Source organism: Gambusia affinis, linkage group LG15, assembly GCF_019740435.1.
Source record: "Gambusia affinis linkage group LG15, SWU_Gaff_1.0, whole genome shotgun sequence".
In the NCBI taxonomy this organism is placed as follows: Eukaryota; Metazoa; Chordata; class Actinopteri; order Cyprinodontiformes; family Poeciliidae; genus Gambusia; species Gambusia affinis.
The window spans coordinates 20,048,229-20,068,322 of NC_057882.1; the positions used below are offsets into that span (position 1 = coordinate 20,048,229).

General features: G+C 37.3%; 1 protein-coding gene across 1 annotated transcript in view; it reads right to left on the minus strand.

Moving 5' to 3' along the window:
- LOC122845046 (protocadherin Fat 3) overlaps nucleotides 1–20,094 on the minus strand; it is a 74,640-nt gene that overhangs the window by 13,633 nt on the left and 40,913 nt on the right. The window contains 21 exon segments of the mRNA XM_044141021.1: nucleotides 711–1,094; nucleotides 3,083–3,224; nucleotides 5,458–5,611; nucleotides 6,359–6,697; nucleotides 6,700–6,779; nucleotides 6,866–7,061; nucleotides 7,216–7,347; nucleotides 8,582–9,144; nucleotides 9,247–9,524; nucleotides 9,876–10,073; nucleotides 10,154–10,297; nucleotides 10,568–10,705; nucleotides 10,797–11,011; nucleotides 11,154–11,367; nucleotides 13,064–13,242; nucleotides 14,090–14,323; nucleotides 14,427–14,580; nucleotides 16,709–16,905; nucleotides 17,317–17,710; nucleotides 17,803–17,937; nucleotides 18,212–18,664. Of these exon segments, the coding sequence (XP_043996956.1) occupies nucleotides 711–1,094; nucleotides 3,083–3,224; nucleotides 5,458–5,611; nucleotides 6,359–6,697; nucleotides 6,700–6,779; nucleotides 6,866–7,061; nucleotides 7,216–7,347; nucleotides 8,582–9,144; nucleotides 9,247–9,524; nucleotides 9,876–10,073; nucleotides 10,154–10,297; nucleotides 10,568–10,705; nucleotides 10,797–11,011; nucleotides 11,154–11,367; nucleotides 13,064–13,242; nucleotides 14,090–14,323; nucleotides 14,427–14,580; nucleotides 16,709–16,905; nucleotides 17,317–17,710; nucleotides 17,803–17,937; nucleotides 18,212–18,664 (4,923 nt within the window).

Sequence of the window (20,094 nt, forward strand, 5' to 3'; positions counted from 1 at the left end):
TTTCCAGAGTGCATTGTGTTCTGAGTCCTGATTGGCTAAACAGTCTCTACTCTCTAACGTTGTGATATTTAAATATACATAATACGGCTTGGCAAATTTTGACAAATACTTTTGCCCAGAAGAAAAGAGAGCGACAACAACTACCGATAACCATGTTCTTCTCTCGAAAAAACCTCACCTACACCACAGGCTTCAGAAGAAAAAGACACTAGAGAGTGAAGTGAGGCCACAACGTCACAGTCAGAGGAACAATTTGTCCCACTGTACTTTGTATTGATGATTAAAATTATAATTTTACTGTAGTTATTTGTAAGAAAGCGTTCTATTTGTTAAAAATGCTTAGGCCTGAAAACAGGTTTTGTTCTATGGTTTAAATGTAGAGTATTTAATTATGCTGCATAATAATTGTAAAAATGATTTATGGATTTCGCCTATCACAGGTTGTTTTTGGAACGCAACCCCCGCAAAAAATTAGGGTTCACTGTACTGCATCTTTTAGATGTGTTCCAGGTCTAACACACCTGAATCATCTCCAAAGTATGCACTCAAGTTCTCCAGAATCCTGCTAATGAGCTCATTATTTGAGTCAGGTTTGCTGAAGCAGAGACGCATCTAAAAGCTGCGGGACACAAGACCTCAAGGCCTGGATTTGAGGATCAGTGATTTAGGTTGTAATGGGATACAGAAATGAATGAAGTTCACTTAGACACCTGACTGCTTTCACTGGAAGTGGTCCTCTCGGTTCCCGGGAGGATAGAGTGGGCAGTAGGACGCACCATGACCTGAGGAGGACCTCCGCTGCAGCCTCCTACCTCACCATAGGTTGCCGTGGTAGCCGGTGAGCCTGGCACACGCACAGCTTTGAACTCAATCCCCTCAACCCCCATTCCAGTCTTGTGTAGCATGTAGCTAGCTTCTGAGGAAACAGCTGAGATGCCCGAAGCAGCCATGGTTCCCGGACCCGGGTCGGAGTCTTTCCGGAATTTGATTTTCTTCCTGAAGGCGACGAAGAGTATGAGGAGAAAAATGATGACAAAGGCAAGCACTCCAATGCCTATTATTTCCCCCGGTCCAACATAAGACAGCGGCTCAGCCTGAAAAACATTGAAAGGAAGAAGAAAAAAAATCACTAAAACATGGACTCAGCATCTCTTATTCAAAGTGTAAGAAAACATACACCATCACTGCCTGCTGGAAGTAGAGAAAGACCAAAAGAAGGATCCACTTCTGGTTATAAAATGATCAAATACATCCAACAACCCAGCACCTGCTGAGATGATTAAGCTTAACTAGAGTAGAAGTAAAAATAACTTTTTTCCCCTTCAGTCTGTGAAGTCTGGAGTTTTTGCTTTTGACTGAGGTCAAGCAGTCATATGAGGGTAATATGAAATGGAGTCCAGATTTCTATCTATACATGAACTTTTAGGATAGTGAGTAGATTAAATTAACTCAAGGTATGAAAAAGGAGCTACAAAAATTCCCAATAAGACTGAAAACAAAATGCATTTTATTCATGTTAAATGAAAGTAGATAATGCAGGTAACAGATTTAGTTACTCTGGCAGAAAATGACAGAAACACCATTTATAGCACTACATGCAAAAGAAAATGATCAATGCTCCTTTTTTATTAAACAGAATAGGTAATCTGGACATTTCAGTTAAAGATTAGTCTTTTTCCTTAAGTAATATTTTAAAGACAGAAGATCTTGCTCAGTCCAGAAGTTTACTGAATATTGGTTGTAAAAGGTTACAGCCATTATGTAACCTGCTTCTTATGGCTTTCTCACAAACATCAAAAGTGCTTTCTGAACTATTTGCAACTTCAAATATGCAGTATCGGTACATGGTGATTTCAGAAATATTTAAAATGTCTCAAAGACATGTTTCCATTTACTTTTCAATCAATGGAACTTCATGAAAGAAATAGCAAACTTAATATTTGAGATGATTTATATCGCCTTTATTAAAGATCTAAGTAATCCATTTATGTAACTAAATATTGAGAATCTTTGACACCTACATCTCAATTTTGACTCATCCTAGTTATATTACTAGTCCTTGGCATGTTGGACATGAGTCTTCTAAATTAAATCTATTATCAAAAATTAAGAAGGATCACACCTGTGCTTACTAGGTCCCACAGCTGTCTGTTGTTGTTAGTCAACATAAAAACAATTTAACAAGGACAATAGAATCTTGTCACAATCTTGTGATGAGAAGCAGATCTTTGAAGTAGATATTTGAAGGATACAATAAATGAAGATTTCCGCAGCCATTCCCTGTTCTAAAGGCAAAGCAGAATAATTGTTTCTAAGAAATGAAAAAAGAAAACATGTTCAACAGACTTTCCAATGTAGTGATTAAGAAGAAAAGGCTCAGCCGAACTCTATGAACTCCTTCACATCTTCCTGTCTGGTGGGCTTCATTGGCCTTCATATTGTATATTTTGTTCAAAAATATTCTCCAACAAACTTTTGAGGCATTTTTATAACTGCTCTATTTATATTAATAAATACAATGAAGCTGTGTGGTTGAAATGTACCAAAACATGAAAAGGTTTTAAGGGTATGAATATTTTTGCAAGATACTGCATGTGTGTAAAACCTCGCTTGGATCACTCATGTTATTGCTGTAAAATGTGTTTTTAAAAATCATATGCAAATGTTATATATAAACCTCCATGATTGCTTTCTTTTACTTCATTATAAAAGCTAAGTAGTACATGGAGAAAAAAAAACAAAAAACAGATTAACTTAACCCATTTTAGAACAAGTCAAACACTTCATTTCAATGTAGGCAACTTGAAAGCATCTGGAAATTGCACTAGAAGGAACATAGTGTAATGCATAATAAAAGTAATAAGCATGACAAACGTCAAATAAAAGCTGTGATTCACCCATTACCACACTTCAACTCCTTCAGTGTGGAGACAAGGATACAAATCCCTCCAGGTGTCCGTATTTCTCAAAACTCCTAGCAATTTCACTGTGCCTCGCAAGTATAATTAGATGAATTACTGGAGTATTTTCTCCAGGATTTATTATTCTTTTAACCCAACTTTGTGCATAGAAAAATTTCTACCTCTGTGTCGTCTTCAGGGACCTGATCATCGCAAAACTCATATCCATCTGAGCAGTTGCAGTAGAACGAACCGAACGTGTTGACACACTCTCCTCTGTTTCCACAGTTGTCCTGGTCACACTCATTTACATCCACATCACATCTGACGGGCAAGAGACAAGTATATTACCATTCATGGCATGTGCTGAAGATGACTTTTTTTATACACTAAAACAATTTGAAAGTGTAGATAAAAATAGTTAGAACTTAATTGTAAATGTGGATATGGCACATGTGGCTGGATGAATGAATGACATTTAAAAAAAAATATATTACCCATCCCTGTCAAGCATTTACATGAAATTCCACAATCTTTGATATTTTTCCAGACTACTGCCAAACAAGAGGTTATCTCTATGCATTTCCTATTGTATGATTGTATAGGGTTTTAAATCAAACAGGCATGCTCACATAGATTCATGGAAAGGAAAATGCCCCCCAGAAAAATTGCATGCGTAGTTTCAACTTCTGCGTGAATATTTGTTCATCTTAGGTTTTTATATCAAACGCGGTGTCCTGCTGTGAAGGGGAAAGAAAATACTACTTTTTGCTTTTCAATTATATTTTTCCTTGATAGGATTTTTCAAAACGCTTCGCAAGAGTTTTTTTTTTCTCTCTGACAGAAGAAAAAAAAGCATTTCAGAAGAAGCCTTATTGTGAAAGTATCCAAAGTTTTTTTCTAATGATAAAAGTGCAGGGAGTCATTAAGTATATAAAGTTTTACTCCTCAACGCTTAGATCTGCTGGTCAGTGAAATCCTCTCATAAATATTTTGAATAATGAATACTTTATGACCTAATTAAAAACAGAAAAATTCAGACTGTCTGCCAGTTGAGTCACATATAAATATTTTTATTTTTACTGTATAACTTGGCTGTTTATGTGGAATACACAAGTATTGCTTTTTAATTTGTTGTGAATTAATTTCATTTATTACAAAATAAGGTTTCTGTTTAGGAATCTGTAGGAACAACAGCTGGACAGTCCGGCATACTCAGCAGATATTCCATGTGGAAACAAACTATGTAGGTTGGCACTCTACATAGTACATCATCTAGTCTGTGCAATGTCAAAATTATACATACGAACTGATTAAAATATCTAAATAATCCCTCACTAATATTTAGCCAGATATTCTTTAATGAGTTGCAGCTCAACCACACACTTTCTGTGGCCATCAGCAAGCTTCTGGCATCATTGGAGCTACACATCTGGACACTCCTCATGACAGAATGGTATAGTTCCATGAAAAAGGGTAGACCCAGATTTTGTGATACACAGTTTTTCACCTTAGGGACAAAGCTTAAGGGTTAGCCTGTTTTTTATATTGCATGACATATCTCTATGTGTGTCTTAAATCAATAACCTGAAGAAGTAACCAATAGTGGCTATGTTTCAGTCATCTGAGCTGGTGATTTGGGGCGAAACCGAAGCACTAGGAAGTTATTCTCCAGCTTTGTTACTCCATGCAGTCTGTGCAATGATCCTAAACACATGTCAAAACTGGTTTGGAATAAATAAAGTTCAACATTTTGGGCTTCTGAAACACAATCAGAACTTAACTTAAACTCTAATGAGGATTTGTTTACTATACCGAAAGCAGGAAACAAACCATTTTAAAAGAGCTCTAAGTAATGAAGGTTGAAGGCTGTAAAATGTATTGGACCAACATACAACTTGCTAGGGGAAATTCATCCAGATATTACAGGAAATTATAATATTTGAGCATCCTTACTTTAATTTTGACCCTATTGAAAATGCAGTTTTCAATTCAAAGTTGTTTGCTGTATGATTATTGCAATGTGAAAAATGAACAGTTTAAATACATAAATTTCATTCCATCTTTATCAGAAGAGCTTCTCCGTCAAAGCAACTAATTCTTCTTTTGATGAAAACTGCTCCCTAGTGGTGACTCCATTGAACAGCCACACAAACACAGAGGTTATTTCAAAGACAATTACTGAGCAGTAATTAGGAAGGCAGCTACAGACTGATTACAGGCTTTTCAACCAAGAATTATCCTGAATTAAATTAGAATCACCAATTTGTCTCTCATAACAGCAAGTACAAGAACATTGTGGGTAGTCGGTGAATGTGTGCATGTTTTGGGGGGCGGGAGCATAGGACATGACATTTTATGCTTGATAGAGAGAGTAGCTGCTGATGTTTTATTGTGCTACAAAAAACTACATCACCACTCTGAGTGTATGTAAACAGTATGTAAGTGGGGCACACTATTCATTAACACATCTTCTACAGAGTACTATTTAGTCTATTGTGGGTGTGCGTGTGCGCGCACGTGTGTGTGTGTATTTAATGCTTTTTTAAAATCTTACATAAGTCCCCTGAGTCCTCTCGGACAGCCACAGAGGAATGCATTGCCAACAGCTTTGCACTCTCCACCATTCTGGCATGGGTTTGGCATGCAGGATGTTAGTTCAACTTCACAGCGCCCCCCAGTGAATCCACTGCTGCAACTACACATGAAGCCTGTTGGATAAAGATTAGATTTGTTTCTTTAATATGATATTTGAATAATCATGCTGACAAAGGAGATTCATACAGAATCATTTGATTAGAACAAAGATTTTGAAATACAAGAAAGAACGATTAACTGTAGGTATATGCTGAAAATAGATCATGTTATTTGGACTTAAGCCTAAAATTATAATGATTATAGTATAATTATAATCACTATAAAACAAATGTTTTTTTTTTTTTTTAGTTCTATTAAACCATTAGTTCATTTAAATAAATGAAACTCATATTACAGAGATTCTTTAGATGCAATGAAATATAAGGTTGCTCTATTATCAACCTTCAAGACTGTGACTATACCCAAAGCCTGTGCAACGTTTTGTATTGCACTTCTTTGTATTAATATCCTTAGATATATGACTCTGAAGACCTAGCTTCAACGATCCAGTCATGAACAGTTGCAAATGTTTAAGCTATTACATCTAATTTTAGCATTTAAAAAATCCTTTTTGGTCATATTATTTCCTGCCAAACATAGCAACAGTAAAATAGATAATAAATAATAACACTTAAAAATAATATTTAAAAATATAGTTCTGCGTGTACAGTAAATAAGTAAACTAGAAAAAAAACTGGAACTGAATTAATGATAAATAATGCTTCTGATGCATCTCTAGTTGGTAACATTTAAATGTTCTTTTAGTAAAAATAAATTTAACAGTTTGAGTTTGAGTTGTGGTCATCTGCATGCATACAGACCTTCAAATGGCAGGCTGCTGCAGAAGGCTCCATTAAGGCACGGTTGGCTGATGCACGGATCTGGATAAAGAACACAGCCCAGCTTGACCTCACTCAGCCCGGCTATCTCGGCGTAACGGCTCCTCTTATTTTGGAGTGGCAGCTCGTTACCGTTCAGCATCAGTGACCCCAGGCAACCTTGAAAGCCGTCCTGGGCTCTCGCTGGGCCCCTCACTGAACGCTCTCCAAATTCTGGCCCTCCTCCCAGGCTTTCCTCAAGTCCAAAGATAGGTCTCTCACCTGGCCCGTTCAGCAGCCTCACTTGTGCCCCAAAGAAAAACGAGGAATCAGGAGCGAGTTGTCATCCAGTGAAAGAAGGGTGTAGTTTCTGGTCAGCTCTAAAGCAACTGAGTGCCACAGACCATCATTTATTGGTCTGTCTCTGGTAATAAAACGTTTCTGTTTTACAGTTTTCCTTACAAAACAATTTAATCTGCAGAAATTAAGCAGAAAAGCATCCAGGTGAACAAAAGAACTGCATAATTGCAGTCATTTTTTAAATTTACCTTTAGCATAGTGCAAGGGTTAACACGAGTGAACATAATGACTCCTCTTGTTTGAAGCGTTCTAACCCTGAGGCCAAGCCTCATCTCTCCGCTCTGGACCCTCTCTGTCACTCTGTACTTGATGTAGCTGTTTCCAGAAAAACTTAGAGAGGTCTGACCTGCCCAGTCATAACAGGAGGAGAAACAAGTTTCAATTACAGCTCAATAAACCTTTATGTTTTCATATACTCGTTACAGTCCAGTTGAGAAAAGCTGACTTTTCTCATCTGGACTGTAAACTTGGCCCAGCAAGCGAAAATAATGAAATCATACCTGCACACTCATCCAGTCGCTCAGGCTGACACTGGCAGACAGATGGTGCTGTTGGACCAGAAAGGACACACCGCATATCGTCTGGACAGGACTGACCTTCACAAAGTTCTACAGGGGTTGGGCACGTCCCTCCTGTTTGCGAAACGGGATGGAAGCATAAATAAGAGAACTGTTACACTCTCATTTTATCAACCACCCATGCAAGACAATAAATCCTTAGAATTTATAGTGATTAAAAAACACTACCTTCAAGTCTGCAAAAAACAATTCATTCCCTCAGTATTCCCTGACTCAGTAAAAACTAATATATTCAATAGAATAGAATAGAATAGGATTGATGTAAGTTTATAATATGAACTTGAAAAATATATCTGTCGCAACAACAGAAAACAAACCAAACACACTATACAGTAAAATATACATGACCAAAAAAAAAAAAGAAAATGTGCAAAGTATTACACTCCCCAGTCAATTTATTAAGTATGCCAGCTTGATTGCTTTTTAATGCAAATAGTGCCTCAGACTATTACATTACAGCAACTCATTGCATGAGGACATTTCGATGGGCTGAAGATAACTTGCAAGAGTTCAAACGGAGCATCAGAGTGGGGAAGAAAACAAATTTAAGTGAGTTTGAAAGTGAAATGTTTGTTTGCGCCTGCGGGATTGGCTTGAGTATTCGAGAAATTGCTGACCTAATAAGATTTTCACATACAACCATTTGTTACTTTTTCAGAAAATGGTCTGAAAACATAAAAAAAAAAAAAAAAACAAAAAAAAACAGGAAAGCATCAGTTAGCACTTCTGGCACACAGGTTCACCAAAACCAGACCATGACAGAGTGAGAGCCATTGGATCACTTAATACTGACTAAGGTTAATGTCATCCAGAGAAGATGGCCACAATTTGAAGGAAACACGGTAGTGGAGATGTAATGATGTAGGATGTAGTTTTTTGGCACACTATGGGTCATGTGACAAAATTCATATTATCTCAAACTGCCTTTATAATGTGGCAATTATTTACTGTAATCCAATAAGCAGATCCATATAGAGCACCCTATGAATGTGGTGAAATGTAAAACTTGCATAGGGGATTTGCAGTTGACAAATATACAGCAACAGCATTATGATATTACATCAACAAGGACCAAAAGAGTGTTTCAGACAAACTGTTCATTTTATTCCATTAAAAATTAAGGCAATTCTAAAGGAAAATGAGGGTCAACCTGGTACTTGGAAGGTGTCCCTAGTAAAGTGGCCAGTCAGTGTACATTTGCGTCATCACAAAAATATCTTAAGGAAGTTAAATTAGAATTGTTGACCATTTGTAAGGATAAAAGTTTTGGAAAAAACGAAATGTTCACCTGAGCAGGTGCAGCTCTCTGTACGTCCAAACCTGGGCAGCACCAAGGTGATCCTTTCTGTGTTGTAGGTGACAGGCAAACCACCCTCCATCACAAGCGTGTTTTTACACTCCATGTCTCCACAATCCAGCTTCCCAGAACAGGTGCCGCTGATTAAAGCTGCTCCAGCAAGGGCACCTCGCATCTCACCGCGTGCTGCTGCTTCCTCCAGCTTTGCTGCCAACTCCTGCTGGGAGTAAAACCCCTCCGTCCGTCCAGTGCCTAACGTCTCTGGTCTCTCTAATGCCAGAACCAAATCGATATTGGATGTCCCTGTAACTGGCTGCACACCAAGTATGTGAAGAGGATCCTGCTGCCCTGGTAACCATTTCCAGCCTGCTATAGCTCGTAAAGTTACTTTAATCTGATTCAGGTACCGTCCAAGTAATTCCTCCCATGAGATGGAGCTGAAACGCAAGGTCAGGGAGCTACGCAGCAAAACATCAGTCACCTGTTCAACCTGGACTGACACATCAGCTATGACAGCAAATCGTCCATCACTGATTGTTGCATTCATCTGGTATCTGAAAGAAGACAAGAACATGTAATGGATTTTCACTCAGGAGGTTTTTTCCGGAGAAAACTTTTGACTGTATGAATTTTAAGTTTGTGTAATTTGCATGTACCTCCCAGGTTCCAAGCCTGGCAGAGCAACAACACTCCCATCTTGTCTGTTGATCTTAAACATGCTCTTTGGATGAGGCTTATGGGTAAAAGACAGGACATCATTGGGATCACGGTCTGTGGCATAGATTCGGCCGATCGGACCACCCGGAAAAGTATCCGTTGACATGACGATGTAGATCTCCAGAGGTGAGACAATGGGCTTATACTGACTGTTACCGATGACTCTCAGAAACACCCAGGAAGAAGAAGTAAGACTCGGTTTACCCGAGTCACTTGCCTATGCCATCAAAAAAGAACTTTAGATGAGGAATAAATTAACAAACTATATACAGACATGTATAGAAACTACTTAAGGTAGAATATTCTTAGGTTTCTAATGTTGGAAGTAGCTGGTAATGTTATCATATTAACCAGATTACCCATCGAAACCTGATTCAGTCTACAAATAAAATTACATATTTACATACAATGTATAAAAAGCATCCAAGTATTTAGTTTCAACCGTTTCATTAATAGAAAATTCTAAGATTATGTTTAAAGGGTTCTAAGTTATTATTGGATATCCAGGTAATTTGTTTTCAAAAACCTCTGCAAATAGTGAGTGAAAAACAGCACATCCAGCCATTACCTGAATTTCAAGCATGAATTCTCTGGGTGCTTCAGGACCGAACACACGGTTGGACTTTAGAGATCCAGTGTTGTCCAAACGGAAGAAACTACCTTCATTTCCTGCCACTATGCGAAAAACAAAGGGGGCACCATTTCTAGGGGAGTCTTTATCACTTACTGACAGTGTTAGAATGGGGGTGCCAGCAGCCTGGTTGAGCTGAAAGTACAGTGATAAGTTTGAATGTCAAAACACCAAAGATCTACACAGAGGACACACACACTCACACACAGGATTACCTGTATGATGGCTGTGGAGTTGGGAGGAGTAAAGACCGGAGGGTTGTCGTTAACATCAGAGATGTCGATGTTAACAGCGACAGTGGAGGACATGGCAGGAGAGCCGCTGTCAAATGCTTGTACAGATAAAGTGTACCTGGATACCTAGAGGATAAACATGAAGATAACAGACTTCATTAGATGAGTATTTTTACAATCCTGTGCTTACTAATCTAAAAATTCTAATTGATACAAAATACTGTAAACTTTATATTCATTGACAACCATGAAAGGGAAGTGTAAAACGCCTTGAAGTAATTTAAAGTTTTACTCTCACTAAAAACATCATAATAAGCCAACAATTTAGTTTAGTACAATTGTGACGAAGGATGTCACGGAAAGTCAAAGGTGCCGAATATTAAGAAAAACCCTTACTAGTTCTCTGTCAAGTCTCTTATTAACTTGAAGCAGTCCAGTCACAGGATCAATCCAGAAGTGATTGGTCCGATCACCTTTCAGAATTGAGTAGGTAATTCGCCCATTTACTTGGCTGTCCAGATCTTCTGCCAACACCTTCACAACATGTTGGTGAAGATAGAGATTAGTAAAAAGACACAAAAGGAGCACAAATGAGTGCCAAAAACAAACAAGGACTAAGAATTACCCTTGTAACGGTCTGTCCTATGGATGCATCCTCACTGATCAGAACATTATAGATATCCTGATCGAACATTGGAGCATTGTCGTTGACATCCATGAGTTCGATGACAATCATTGTAGCAGTGCTAAGAGGAGGGTTCCCATTGTCCCAAGCCTCTACAGTGATGTAGTAGTCCTTGCATACCTCAAAGTCCAAGTCATCAGCCACTGTAATTGAACCTAAAAATATGATAATTGTTGTTAATTAAACAAAAACATTAACACAAGACTATTTATAATCGAACAATGTAATGCTTATTAAAATAGGATTCTATTTATTCAGAAATTTTAACATATTGTACAACAAGCCACATCTGCTCACCCAGTTTTCTGTTTATGTTGAACTTTCCCAACTCGTTGCCTGATCTGATGCTGTAAGTGATCTCGGCATTGGGTCCAATGTCAGCGCTTGTTGCCAATATGCGCAGAACCTCGGTTCCCACGGCGACATCCTCAGGGACAGTAACGGCATAATCTTTCCTCTGGAAAACTGGAGCATTGTCATTCACATCCAGGACCAAGATAGTCAAATCAACCTGAGTGACAAAGAGCAAAAATTGGGAAACTTAATATGCTGCAGTTAAAATCAAAAACCTACAGGTCATTTAAACCATTTTAATCATTAAACATTTGAAACATAAAAAAATGCAAGCAATTGTGGGATCTCACAATAACAAAGCTGGGTGGTGTGACTTGCGGAGTCACTGTTGATGTGTAACTAATTAATTTTTTTAAGTTTTTTTTCTGTTTTTTGCTTCTAGATAGAAAATTAAAAAGTCTTTGTTTGGTATTATTTACTTTTAAAGTATTAAACTTTTCATTAAAAACTACATGAAGAATTGTTCATGTAGTTCCTTGAAGTAGAACTGATAAATAAATTACAGTAAATACATTTTTCTTTCCTCTTTTGTTAGACTATTTTGTCTTTCGAATTTTTTTCTTATTTCTTCCAAGATGAAAAGCATTGCATCGGAATCTTCTCAGGAATTGTCTTGTGTATTTATTTATCAATAAATTTCTTGGTAGTACTAACCATCCAAACATGCAAGAATTCTTAACATATGTTAAGTTATTAAACGAGTGATTTCTACAGATTCAAATACTTAATTTTTGTTTTTAATTCATGTTTATCTTTAATATCTAGACCTTACATTGCATACAGTGTTACTTAAATTCATTTGAATATTTTTGGCAATAATATATTTCAGTTTTAATTTCAGTTTGTGTGTGGGACCCATTTTAAAAGCCCAAGAGGACCTCAGAAAGACCAACCCACTCAGTGGAAGTGCAACTCTGTTCCAGTTTCCCTGCTTTCCCTCTGACATTGTTAATCTCACCTTCCCTATCTTTTCTGTCCTGGCCACTGAAAACTGTAATGATATTTTATCTTAATTAAAATCTACCCTGTTATTAAACTAATCTCTCTAGTAAACAAAATGGCTTCACTCGCTGGCATATGCAAGCATTCATTTCTTCACGCATATGAACAGCGATGCAGAATCACCTCACAACATAGTGCTTACATTCTAAAATCTCTGGTGCCACTAATCTAAACTGTACCACAGACAGATATGGTGGTGACCATTCAGATAATTTTGATAAGATTGTGCACTCAGACACGACAGCCACAAAATTCTAAATTAATTTATTAATTAAATAATATTATTTTTAACTAATTAAGCTTTTGAATGAATGTTTTTCCCTCACAACAACCATATATTTATTAAAATAGTTTCTTACATACATAATAAACAATTTTATAACACTGTTATACCAAAATAAAATTATTTTATGTAACAATATTATGTTTAAGACCAGGCGACACCTATTTTGCATGATATGTGCCATTTGTAACTATTGAGTTGGATTTACAGAATAAACTGTAAAGTGGAGATGAGTTATTTATTTACTACTATATGGTAATAAAGTAACGAAGAAGCACAAAATCACTTAGATGTTATTTGTATTTAATATTTAAGGTATTGTTATCACAAACTAATAATTAGCTGAACGGACATGCGGTAAATTAAGCTTTTTTGATTTAAATAGCTGGTCTATCAGTTAGCTGATTTTCCAAGCAGTTTGCTTTTTGTGTCAGACTTCAAACTATTTGATCATATTTATTCAAGCCTTTCGTCTCATTGTGATATTAGAAGATATTTTTAACAAACCCAATTGATTCATGATGTTACAACTTCATACTCTAATTTAACCAAATAACTTGTTACTAACCTGTGAGGACAGTGCCCCCTGTTGCCCAACCCGATCGGTAGCCTGAACACGAATACGATACGAGTCTCGGCTCTCTCTGTCCAGGAATTTCTCCAGGATCACTATTCCAGTAACCGGATCAATGGAAAATATCCCATCGAATGAATCCACCAGAGTATATACAACTGTACGGTTCAGACCTGGATGGTACAAACAGTCATTTACAGTGTATTGCAAAAGTTTTTATACACCCTAGACAGATTTAATCTTAGTATAACCAATGGATGGTCCAAAATCAATTAGCACACAATTGTGAAATGGAAAGATAATTATACATGCTTTTAAAATTTTTCAAATCAATAAAATGTATGGACCATTAAGCATTTTTTGCCAACACACCTCCAGTGCTACCAAGATATCTCTGCTTCATTAATGCTTCCCTTGCTCAGTTTAGTTATATCCTGGTAGATTTAGTCATGCAATATTTTTTTCATTTTTCAGATAATAAAACAAACAGGGTTCTGTGAGATGTTTATGGGTCAGGATATTGTTTTCTTACCCTGCTTTTAACTTCTTCTTGCCTTTATGGCTGACCTGGTCGATGTTTTGTTTGCTCTTACTGATTCAGTTTGTTCACTAGTATTTTCTCACATACCGCTGAGACCTTGAAAGAACTGCTGCTTTTTGCTTGAGGTTAAATAACGCTTAGTTCGAACTGTTTACTAAGTGATTTCTGAAAGAAGCTGATCACACAGAATTTACATAGGGGTATCAAAGTAACATTTTAACTTGTGAGAAAACTTGATTTAACTATGTATTCTTCATATGCCATCTCACAATAATGCATTACTTTGTGTCACTCTATAACTTAACATCCAACAAATACATTCGACTTTGAGGTTATAATGTGACGAAATGGAAATGTCTTTACGGCACAGTACTGACAATACTTAATACAACATATCCCCTTTTAACACACAGTCTCATCACGAGCACTCTGGATTTATTCTGCATTCATTATATGACTGAAGCAAAACTTTTAGTTACCTTCATCAGGGTCATTGGCTTGCAGGCGAGTAAGCAAAGCCTTGGGGGAGGCATTCTCATACACACTCGCCAGGTAATGAGTTGTCGAAAATGAGGGAGCATTGTCATTCACGTCCAACACTTTTAGAGAAATGTCAGATCGGCAGAACAGCCCTCCCCCGTCAGTAGCCTGAGCAATGAGTTTGTAGGAGGGTGTTGTTTCTCTGTCTATTACGGTGGCGGTTCGCAATTCACCTTGAAACATGAAAGAAATATGTCAGAGCTGTAAACTACTTAGCTTTGGGAGTATTTGTTGCTTTTGCCATGGAAAAAGGAAATGATAAAAAATAGAATGTACCAGTGTTGGCATCCATATAGAAATCTTCCACTCCAATGCCAAATAGTGAATACTGGATCTCAGCACTGGAACCTGAGTCAGCATCTGTTGCACCAACCGTCAGAATGCCCTTGTTAATGGGAATGTCCTCAGGGAAAGAGGCTCCGTACACTGCCTAGGACAGTACAAAAATATATATACCACCATATGAGAACAGATGACCACATGTGAAACAACATAGGCGTCTCCAATAAAAAAATTTAATAAAACATGTGACTGTTTCTGCTTTGCCTCCATTATCTCTGCTGTTAAATCAAGGTCAACACAGTTTAGCACCCTTTCCTGGCCCTGCATTCAATAATTGCCTCTGGAAAATAACTAAGTGTCCTCATACACAGGCAAACATTTATGTACTGTATAGTGTGAAACATGTATCCCTTTTTCTTTTTACTTAGATTTCCTTTGCAATATCTCAAAGTTGATTAGTTGATCATCTCATCAACAGATAATGGAACAGCCACTACCTTCAAAATTGATTAGGCAATAGTGTCATTCTCTCTAATGGGATTACATTGTCTGTCATACGCTGCAGTAGAAAGTTTAAATAGTCACCATATATCACATATTAATTTAGGGCTTTTAATGATAGATTCAGTGTTTTGGTAGGGCGGAACAATTCTGCAACACACAACTGAAATAATGTTTTAAAACAAGAATCAAGTGTGACATCTAATGTTGCTGTCTTACATGAGATAGCAACATTGGTTTGAGGTAAAGTTCGTCACCTTTACCTCAAATTAAAAGTACATTACAGCTGCTTTTAATAAGAATAAACCAGGATAACATTATTTTATGGAATGGCCTTCCTAAAGGTTGACTTCAGCTGTATTAGAAGATTGTTAACCTCAGAGCTGCATAACTCTTCAAACAGGCACTCTGAACTAAGACTTATATTAACCAAGTAAATGATAATAAATAATGCATGGTAAAAATTTTGGTAACCAAATGGGCATAAATGCAGTCATGGATGATGTCATGAATGATATTCTCCTTCTAATAAAATTACTATGTTTCTTTTACATTTACAAGAAAAAAACATATACAAATTTGATTAATATGTATAAACAACATGCTCATAAGACACAGTCTGACCTTAAATGTTTTATTTTTTTTAATTTTTAATGACAGACTAAATGCTTTGTATGCACATACACTTGCCTAACAAGAGAACAGAAAGACTACCAGAAGAGAAGAGGGAGATGGGGAGGAATTCAAAGGAAATTCTTAATGATTTTTAATAATTCTTCTGCTGGTTTTCTCAAACTGAAGTACTGCTGAATATTAATAAAAAGAATGAGATGCTCTCAAAACATTCTCACCCCATTTATCATTATACTTTGAGATGCTTTGTCTCGCAAAGTTCAGCCTTTAAAACAGTATAACAGCATGTTGATAGATTTAGGGTGGTCAAGTTAGTACAAATAGCTTAAATGAAATAATTATTATTTATGTGATTTAATGTCTTAAGTTTATTATTCACATTCATTTATTATTAAGGTTCAATTTATAAATTTTTATGCTGATGTACTATAAATGTACAAGATAAAGATCATGTTAAAAGTTACAAGATATTTGCTGAAAACAATCCAAACATTCTTTTTTGCAGAATCCGATGGCACTTTAATGAACATGTAAGCAAACCACACATTTTAACAAACACATTTTCTATTACAGTACCCCTTTAACTTTCATACCAGGTTATGAATATGCTAATTCTAACATAATTTAACACTATGATTTACGCAGCCAAGCCTACATTAAAAATAGCCAAAGAGGATTTATTGGTAATGAATCTGCAACTTCAAACTAGTTTAGAAATATAAGTATGCTATACAGTAGAAAAGATTGTTTTACATGTCATTTGGATTATTTATTATTGGATGATTAATGCATTACTATAAAGATTCCCCATATCCAAACTTCAATTCTCAATCTTTTGTTGCCAAGTGTTTCCTGATTTGATTTAACCTAAATATAAAATTGTCAAAAATCACCCCCAAAAAACAATGATTGCAAGGATGGACAGACAAATGGATGGAAAACAGACTTTAGACACTGTGTTAAGAATCATTCAACTAAATTTAACATAGCAGCTGCATTATGTAGCAACAATTAAATAGACAGTATCAAAGTTCTTTACAGATAAGAAAATGTGACGTATCTGAACCAGCATCGGTCACAGGAACATTTAATTGCTTTTCACATTAATATGTTGCACACCTACATATTTCCCCATCTCTAACCTGGTTGCAGATGGGACTGTTGTCATTGGCATCCATTACCGTTACCTCCACTGCAGTATGAGCAACATAGAGGCCATCACTGGCTGTGATATTGAGCAAGTACCAGTCCTGTTGCTCACGATCCAGCAGACCACTGACATAAACCTTCCACTCCCCTTGCACAAGAGTAAGGCCAAACACTCCTCTCTGATTTCCCCCTGGAAACACACACATAAGATTTGAAACCCACTGAAAAGTAAAGACAGACATGAATTGAAATTTTTGAAAACCATGACCAACGAATTAAAACCATTCACACAGTCAAATTATAGGAATTCCTTTTTGGTGTAACCATCAACCACAATATCAAAGTGGAATTGTAGCCACGGATTATGTAAATTTCAATTGCATTTATGGCCAAATTAACTTAATCACTATTTAATATAATATAATCAAACATAACTTTACCTGATCACATACAAATTATTTACTCTGGAACTTACATTTTTTCTCATTGAATATTTTTTAATTAAATGCAAGAACAAGCAATGTGAAACAAACATTATTTCAGTGAATGAGGAAAAAATGAAGTTAAACTGCACAAACATGTATGACTTAATTTTCATCACCTGTTATGTAAAAGCTGACGAGGCGATTTTGGTCAGTACCATCTCGGTCTGTGGTTTTCAGGACAGCCACAACTTCACCGAGTGGATCACTCTCCTTCACGGCGCCTCTGTAGAACTCCCTCTCGAACCTCGGTGGATTGTCATTGACGTCCGACACGGTGATGGTCACCACTGTGGTGGAGGACAGAGGCTGTGACTCAGCCAGATCAGAGGCCACTACTTCGAAGCTGTAACTCGAGCTGGCCTCATGGTCCATTTGAGTCACTGTGGTGATCCAGCCTGTTTTGCTATCAATAGCAAAAACAGAACCGGTGGTGATTGGGCTGGTGAGGGACAAAGTGTCCTTCGTTAGGTCCGGGTTGTAGGTGAGCAGTAGCCCAAGCCTGTATGCCACCTGCAGTTTAAAAAAGATACACACACTAATATGTGCAACGTTTTTAAATGATACAGATGTCTTCAATAAAGTTGAACTTGTTTTTCACATACCTGTCCATTAGAGCCCCAGTCTGGATCAAGAGCACGGACTTGAATTACTCTTGTCCCTGAAGGCATACCTTCCATCACTGTGGCTACATACGTACTGGTTTCAAACTCTGGCTTGTTGTCATTTACATCTAGAATCTGTAGAGTGATAAAATGTCTGTAATCAATCCAAGAATAATGTAATTTATTCACAAAAATATAATACTCCAAATTGAAAAACTGCCTCATTGTCTGCAGTTTAATTCCTTGTAACAGCTTCATATTAATAGAATTGCTCAGGCTTTTCAAGAAAATGTTATAGTGGTAGAGTTAATAAATAAAAATTACAGACAGATAGCTTGATTTTTTTTCCCCTTTAGACTGCAAAAAGTAAACGAAACCGAAAGGCTCTTTTCTGGATTTCATCACAGACCTTCACTTCCAAGTCCACGGTTGATATGGTCTCTATCAAGTCTTTTCTTGCAGTTGCTGCAACCTTAAACCTGAAGCTGCTGACTTCCTCATAGTCCAATGGCTTCAGCAGCCGGATGAGACCCGTCTCTTTCTCCACTAGGAAGGTTTCTCCCTGGTTGCTGTCGATTGTCTCCCCAGGGACAGCAGTGAAGAACCCCGTCTGGCCAGGGCCTGTGTAAACAGAGCCCAGCACTGTTCCTACTGCAGTATCCTCAGGGATGGTAAAGGAATACTGAGGCTGGCTGAACGAGGGGATGAATGAATCTGGGGGGACGACTTGAATAAAGGCTGACACCAGGGAGTGTTTGGGAGCAGCGCCGCAGTCCGTGGCTTTGACGAAGAAGGACAGGACAGTTCCTTGAAGATGGTCAACTGCACTTTTAGTCATCATCCAACCACTGTCTGGCTCCACCTGTGCAACCACAAAACCCACTTTAAAACTTTAAAGGCAACATACATTTTTTTTAAAGCTATACAATAGATGGAATATGTCTACTACTACATTGTGATTTTTTTATCATAGCTCTGGATATTTTTGACATCTAGAGCATTAGATTCTTTAAATCTCATTAAATAATTTAATGAGATTTTGCATAATAGGCCAGTTGTGAAGCATATCCACCTTTTCCTGGAATTATAGCTGTGACTTTTCTAGTATGTGCCTTGACCAGCTTTCAGAATAATTATGTTGCTCCTTCTATTTTCCAAAATTACTCAAGCTTAGCTGGACTGGATGAGTAGCATCTGGGAACAGTAAAATGGTAAATGGCTTGCACTTATACAGTGCTTTATCAAGTCCAGGGGACCCCAAAGCGCTTCACACTACATTCAGTCATTCACGCACTGTTGGTGGAAAGCTACTGGAGTGTAGCCACAGCTGCTCTGGGGCAAACTGACATGCACCGGTGCCACTTGACCACCACCAGCTTGCAAAGTGGATGCAGTGCCTTGCCCAAGGACACAGCACTAAGTGAACAGAGTGGGAATTGAGCTGACAACCCACAGATTTTGGGATGAACGCCTACCACGGCTTTTAAATAGGATTCAGGTGTAGAGTTTGGGTGCTCCATTCTAATACATTAAATTCTATGGACCTACACAAAAGTTGTTCTGACAATCGTATACCATGTGTCACAATGTTGTGACCATGTTCTGACATAGTGTCAGGTCATATTAGAGACTATGACTCTAATATGTTTTTGTCCAGTTTGCCCTGTATTTAGCTCCATTCACCCATTTCTAATCATTTTCCCTGTCCGAATGTAGAAGGGTGTGTTAAATTCCACTGTATACCACGCTTTTCAGATTTCATTTGTTAAAAATTTGAAAACTATATCTTGTTTTCCCTCTCCACAATTGTCCACTACATTTGTTGATCTAAACACATAAAATCCTATCCATCCATCCATTTTCTGTTCACCCTTGTCCCTAATGGGGTCGGGAGGATTGCTGGTGCCTATCTCCAGCTACGTTCCGGGTGAGAGACGGGGTACACCCTGGACAGGTTGCCAGTCTGTCACAGGGCACATAAAATCCCAATAAAATACAAATGTTTGTGCTTGAAACAGTTCAAGCAGTATGACACTTGTGCATAGCACTGTGCATCCAAAATATTCTTTTTTTTTCTCCAGGAAATTAATCCATGATTAACATTACATCTGTCTTCAGAGCAGATGTTCACTTTATAAATTTTAAATAATTGTGTTTCACCAACAGCCTGGAAAATCAACCCCAGTGCAACATTATTTTGATTTAATGGAACAAATATGTAGTCTACATCAAACAGATGGCACTTAATCCTATAAAATAAGTAGGGGGGTATCATCTGACAATATTCTATCA